The 7,122-nt window shown below is 44.8% G+C and overlaps 1 protein-coding gene across 1 annotated transcript; it reads left to right on the forward strand.

Moving 5' to 3' along the window:
* Nucleotides 1-288: 288 nt before the first annotated feature.
* LOC123751523 (baculoviral IAP repeat-containing protein 8-like) lies at nt 289-1,897 on the forward strand. The gene is made up of 2 exons (XM_069317207.1): nt 289-487; nt 974-1,897. Exons 1-2 carry the CDS (start codon nt 322-324, stop codon nt 1,837-1,839), a joined length of 1,032 nt encoding a protein of 343 aa, XP_069173308.1. The 5' UTR covers nt 289-321; the 3' UTR covers nt 1,840-1,897.
* The last annotated feature ends 5,225 nt before the right edge of the window (nt 1,898-7,122 follow it).

Raw genomic sequence — 7,122 nt, forward strand, 5'->3', positions numbered from 1 at the left:
CCTTTGGAAATCACCAAACTGGCATTCGAATATGGGCTGGATTTCTTTTCACCCCTATTCGAACCAAAGAATATAGCAACATCTGATCGTGAGTATATTGTATAAATATAATTTACTAGTTTATCTGTGAATAATTAGTATTGGCGATGTGGAGGGAGGACAAAAAAAAATAAGTATAAACGCAGGAAGTCTTTTCAAATAATTTTTCTTTATTTTTTTTTGTTTTTGAAAGAATTGACTTAGAACCTGTGTCTTATGCATATATGTGATGGAGCATCTTTTGTTTTTTTAGAGACCCCACCCCGCGAGGAAGAAACTAAAATGACTGGAGATGATTTGCAGGTTCTGGGGGTAATTCCATACGCTAAACCTAGATATCCAGGCTTGGCAACATACAAACAGCGTTTGGAAACATTCGACCTCAGCTGGACTGGTTGTGTCAAGCAAACATCTCACGAATTGGCAGAATCAGGATTTTTCTTCTGTGGTAAACAAATATTGTTGTAGTTTTTGTTATTTTTAGTGTGTGCGTGTGTATCCTCCTGGCCGGGGAGGATTTACTGGGCGCAAATCCTTAACTGTAGCCTCTGTTTAACTCAACAGTAAAATGGGTACTTGGTTGTAAAAAACGATTCTTCGAGGTGGGGATTGTATTCTAGGGACCTGCCCGAAATGCTAGGCCGTACAAGAATGTAACAACTCTTGTATATATCTGAAAAAAAAGTGTGTTTACTCCCCCAATTGTGCTTGCGGGGGTGGAGCTCTGGCTCTTTGGTCCCGGGAAGTGTGTGTGTGTGTGTGTGTGTGTGTGTGTGTGTGTGTGTGTGTGTGTGTGTGTGTGTGTGTGTGTGTGTGTGTGTGTGTGTGTGTGTGTGTGTGTGTGCGCGTGTGTGTGTTTTTGTATTACAACATTGCCGGATGTGAGCTATAATAATAATAATGAATGGGAATATTTTTTTTCTTAAATTTACAGGCCTAAGTGACCACATGCGCTGCTTTTTCTGTGGGAATGGTTTTCGTAATCGGGAACCCGCTGACGACCCTTGGACACTGCACGCGCAATGGTATCCTGAGTGCACCTTTGTCAACATTAAAAAGGATGCACAGTTCATTAAGAATGCTAGAGAATCTTCGCAGCGTCGAACTATAAAACCCATAGATGAACATCTTTTAACTGGTCTGATGGAAGGTTTGGGTTTTTTCCCAGCATTAATTGAACATTTTGGATTTCCTGATGTCTGTGTGAGACCTGCCTTAAGGCTATATCTCAAAAGCACCAAAGATTTATTACCGTTTGTTACAGAGGCCAGATGTATAGAATTAATGTTGTGGTATATGCAAGAGAGCACTAAAGCCAAAATGGGTTTAAGGGGAATTCATCATGAGGATGTGGAAGGTAGGGTAGAGCCTGCGAATCTGGAATGGCAATCCGCGCCCTCTGACATGGAAACAGTCGCCACAGCTAATGAAATGGATGTCGACGTTGTTGGATCAATGAGCGGGTTCATGAGCACTAATCTTGGTTTGCGGGCTTTGCCTTCTCCTGTTGAAACAGAGGCGGAAGAGACGACTATAGTCGCTAATGAAATGGATGTTGAAACTGGCGAAGAGGCCACAGACTTTGATGCGACATCCCATGTTGAAACTGTGATGAACACATCTACGCCAACGTCTTGGGCTGCTGATATTTTGTGTAAGGTGTGCTTTAACAATGCGTTGAGTGTCGTACTGCTGCCCTGCAGACATATGGTAACATGCGGTAATTGTCTTGTATCTATGAGAAACTGCCCCATTTGCAGACGCACCATTTCGCATGTCCTTCGACCGATTATTTCCTAAGAAGACAAAAAAGGCATAGAGACTAATTTATTTATGTAAATAAAAATTGTACAAATGTCGAGTTGTTTTTTTATATTCATAAATTAGTATAAATAAGCTCACATTTTCATGAACAATATTTTTTTTTTTTTGGGGGGGGGATTAGATTGCAATTGCTTATTTACTGCCCTAAAATCATTGATCCGGGGGGTGGGGGCGAGATACTGCCTCATTTAGAGAAATTTGCTATGTGCAATAGCTCGGACGTTGGGGAACTGAACCGGGTCCTGCACGAAGGTTGCTCAACATTCCGCTCGAATATGGACAAAAATAGAATCTCTCTCTCTCTTTCTGAGGTAAAGAACCTTTTGAGAACTAGCACTCAAAGGTTAAAAAAAAAAAGATTAACACCTTTATAATTAGAGAGACAGCTAAGATACTGCATCATTTAGTGAAATTTGTAATGTCCATTAGCTCGGACGTTGGGGAACTGAACCAGGGCCCGCACGAAGGGGTTGCTCTGCTCCTGTGCAAATGAGGAAACATTTGAGAGAAAGAGAGGAAGCAAGATTTACTCCCTTGGAAAACTTTTGTAAAAAATTTGTGGCCAGAGTTTTGAAAATATTGGCAACTTTAATTTTTTATACAGAATGAAACTCTTAATTAATAAATAATATATATCCTGAAGAATAAATCTTTCTCTACGAGATATATATTTTTAATTAGTTTAAAAAGTTTGTATTTACTGTAATGAAGAAGCCTTCCAACCATGGCTCATTAAAAGTTTTTTTTGTTTATGAAATCGTGTAAGTATTTATGCAATATTTATTATAAAACAATCATAATACGCAGTGGCATATCATTTTTATAAAGCGGCTTTATAAGGTAAATATAATAGCAATGCGAAACTCTTTCTATCTGACGTATTATTTTAAATAAATACATTTGGGCGAAAAACATGTCTATTGCCCGCGTAAGCGACTTGGGTGGGCTCTTGCAGATTCTATGTATTTTAATCTCTAAACATTCGAGTGCCAAGAACAACTCTCGTGCAGGCCCGCATTCAGTTTTCGACGTTCAAGCTTTTGCTATAGTAAATGTCTCTAAAAATGAGGCCGTATCTCGCCCTGACCAACTGTTTTTGGCTAAATTGTAATCCATCCAGCCGCAGTCAGCTGGGCAGGACCCAGTGCAGGTTTGGAAGGCTTTGGAAATTAAGCACCGTAAGATTGTGAGTGTTCAAGTTTAGGGGGGACTAAGTATTTTGCGCGAATGTGAAAGCCCTGGGTTTATTTGTGTAAGTTAAAAATTGAGTTTTTGTTTGTGTATAAGAGTTTAGCAATGTGTTTAAGTAAGATTGTGCAACTGTGAAAGCCCTGGGTTTATTTGTGTAAGTTAAAAATTGAGTTTTTGTTTGTGTATAAGAGTTTAGCAATGTGTTTAAGTAAGATTGTGCAACAGTTTTAAGTTTAGGGGGGACTAAGTACAGATAGTGCCAGTCGTTGCGCTATATGAAGTTATTGGGCCCCCACCACAATAGCTGAAAACTATTATGATGTTAAAAAATGAAATTTAATACAGAATACGAACAGAATCCCAGTACGTATTAAATTGCTTAAACCACTCAACTACTTTCCTTTATAGTATATTTACGAGTGTCAAATTAATGTTTGGAGTGTCAAACCCAACATAATATGGCTGAGGCCCCACTATTTAAACTTCTTTTCGTATGCTATGAAATATCACAGGTATTGTTAATGCTTGTAACGTTTATTACAAAAGATAGACATACATTTGATGCTATTTTTCATATTAAAATCTAATTTGAGGCCCGAAAAATATATCTATAAAATCTATAAACAGGTTAGAACCATACAAATGCAAGTATGCCTTTTTCACCAGTATTCAACTGAATACCACAGAAAATGGAATCTTTACTTTAGCTACAGAAAACGGAGCAATGCCGAGGGGGGATGACTGGAATAAACAGTTTCCAACCTGACTCTTCTCGCACATAAACATGTCTTTCTTGACCTCATTTCAAATTATATAGAGTACTGAAAGCTCATTTTCCATAGCAAATATACTAAGGAACTCATTTTACGACTAGAACGCAAACTAGGACCCCTCATTCAGATTCAAAACACGAGAATCATTGACTGAACAATTCCCCACTATCAAGCACACAGGACTCTTTAAAGCTATCTTAACATCTTTAAAACCCCAATATGACCCATCTCACATGCAGATCCTGTTCTATGACTCGCCCTTCATGTCAATGTACCCCACAGTATCATGCAAATTCAAGATAAGGCTTACTACACCTATATATCCAAACTTGGTCTTTGTAAGGAATCTTGACCCCCCCTTGTATGCTTGACCCCCACTGGGGTTTTCCACCTCTGACCATTACAGAAAATGGAGCTGTGCCCAAGGGCTCCCTATACTATTCAGTCATAGCCTCATTAAAGTACTCCAAAAACTTCTATATTCGCTTTCAACTGTGTTTCTTGGTTTGAATCTATTGAACATTCACCCTCTGATCCATTCAAAAGTAAGGGCCCCCAAATTGATACCGTAGTACTCTCGTAACGCCCCCGGGACAAATCGTGCATTTTTGCTCATGCCATTAAAATACTCCAAAAACGTTTATACGCCTTTCACCAGTGTATTTTTTGGTTTCCAACTATTGAACATTCATCCTCGGTACCTCTCATAAGTAGAGACCCCCTCCTTGAGGCCCTAGACTCATCTTAAAGCAAGGCGACAAAAAGTAAAAAAAAACAGGTTAGGATAGGGCACCAGTTCCTCAGGTACACCATGGGTGGTGGTCCCCCAGGGACCCCAGGGGGGACCACCACCCCACCACCGCCAGCCAGCCAGGAGCGCGCTGACTGTGCCCTAACCTAACCACCTAAAACAAGAGGGATGGACGATCTGGCCCGCCAGGGTCAAGTCGGCATGGAAGTGCCCAACCGTTTCTGAATTTTTTTTACCTCAATCTGTCTCCTTATTCACTACTGTCACTGACATAATACCCTCCCACCAGACCCGTCACTGACATAATACCCTCCCACCAGACCCGTCACTGGCATAATACCCTCCCACCAGACCCGTCACTGGCATAATACCCTCCCACCAGACCCGTCACTGACATAATACCCTCCCACCAGACCCGTCACTGACATAATACCCTCCACCAGACCCGTCACTGACATAATACCCTCCCACCAGACCCGTCACTGACATAATACCCTCCACCAGACCCGTCACTGACATAATACCCTCCACCAGACCCGTCACTGACATAATACCCTCCCACCAGACCCGTCACTGACATAATACCCTCCCACCAGACCCGTCACTGACATAATACCCTCCACCAGACCCGTCACTGACATAATACCCTCCACCAGACCCGTCACTGGCATAATACCCTCCACCAGACCCGTCACTGGCATAATACCCTCCACCAGACCCGTCACTGACATAATACCCTCCCACCAGACCCGTCACTGACATAATACCCTCCACCAGACCCGTCACTGGTATAATACCCTCCCACCAGACCCTCCCACCAGACCCGTCACTGGCATAATACCCTCCACCAGACCCGTCACTGACATAATACCCTCCACCAGACCCGTCACTGGCATAATACCCTCCACCAGACCCGTCACTGACATAATACCCTCCAGCAGACCCGTCACTGGTATAATACCCTCCCACCAGACCCTCCCACCAGACCCGTCACTGACATAATACCCTCCCACCAGACCCGTCACTGACATAATACCCTCCACCAGACCCGTCACTGGTATAATACCCTCCCACCAGACCCTCCCACCAGACCCGTCACTGGCATAATACCCTCCACCAGACCCGTCACTGACATAATACCCTCCACCAGACCCGTCACTGGCATAATACCCTCCACCAGACCCGTCACTGACATAATACCCTCCACCAGACCCGTCACTGGCATAATACCCTCCACCAGACCCGTCACTGTCATAATACCCTCCACCAGACCCGTCACTGACATAATACCCTCCCACCAGACCCGTCACTGGCATAATACCCTCCCACCAGACCCGTCACTGGCATAATACCCTCCCACCAGACCCGTCACTGACATAATACCCTCCCACCAGACCCGTCACTGGCATAATACCCTCCACCAGACCCGTCACTGACATAATACCCTCCACCAGACCCGTCACTGACATAATACCCTCCCACCAGACCCGTCACTGACATAATACCTTCCCACCAGACCCGTCACTGGCATAATACCCTCCACCAGACCCGTCACTGACATAATACCCTCCACCAGACCCGTCACTGACATAATACCCTCCACCAGACCCGTCACTGACATAATACCCTCCACCAGACCCGTGACCCGTCACTGACATAATAACCTCCACCAGACCCGTCACTGACATAATACCCTCCCACCAGACCCGTCACTGACATAATACCCTCCACCAGACCCGTCACTGACATAATACCCTCCCTCCAGACCCTCCCACCAGACCCGTCACTGGCATAATACCCTCCACCAGACCCGTCACTGACATAATACCCTCCACCAGACCCGTCACTGACATAATACCCTCCACCAGACCCTCCCACCAGACCCGTCACTGGCATAATACCCTCCCACCAGACCCGTCACTGACATAATACCCTCCACCAGACCCGTCACTGACATAATACCCTCCCACCAGACCCGTCACTGACATAATACCCTCCACCAGACCCGTCACTGGTATAATACCCTCCCACCAGACCCTCCCACCAGACCCGTCACTGGCATAATACCCTCCCACCAGACCCGTCACTGACATAATACCCTCCACCAGACCCGTCACTGACATAATACCCTCCACCAGACCCGTCACTGACATAATACCCTCCCACCAGACCCGTCACTGACATAATACCCTCCACCAGACCCGTCACTAACATAATACCCTCCCACCAGACCCGTCACTGACATAATACCCTCCACCAGACCCGTCACTGACATAATACCCTCCACCAGACCCGTCACTGACATAATACCCTCCACCAGACCCGTCACTGACATAATACCCTCCACCAGACCCGTCACTGACATAATACCCTCCCACCAGACCCGTCACTGACATAATACCCTCCACCAGACCCGTCACTGACATAATACCCTCCCTCCAGACCCTCCCACCAGACCCGTCACTGGCATAATACCCTCCACCAGACCCGTCACTGACATAATACCCTCCACCAGACCCGTCACTGACATAATACCCTCCACCA

Source organism: Procambarus clarkii, chromosome 87 (genome assembly GCF_040958095.1).
Source record: "Procambarus clarkii isolate CNS0578487 chromosome 87, FALCON_Pclarkii_2.0, whole genome shotgun sequence".
Classification (NCBI taxonomy): Eukaryota; Metazoa; Arthropoda; class Malacostraca; order Decapoda; family Cambaridae; genus Procambarus; species Procambarus clarkii.

Excerpts from the sequence above, each read along its gene's own strand:
- LOC123751523 (XM_069317207.1), top strand. The coding sequence starts at position 322 with ATGACTGGAGATGATTTGCAGGTTCTGGGGGTAATTCCATACGCTAAA. Across the intron at positions 488-973 it reads ATCAGGATTTTTCTTCTGTG|GCCTAAGTGACCACATGCGC; the intron begins GTAAACAAATAT and ends TTAAATTTACAG.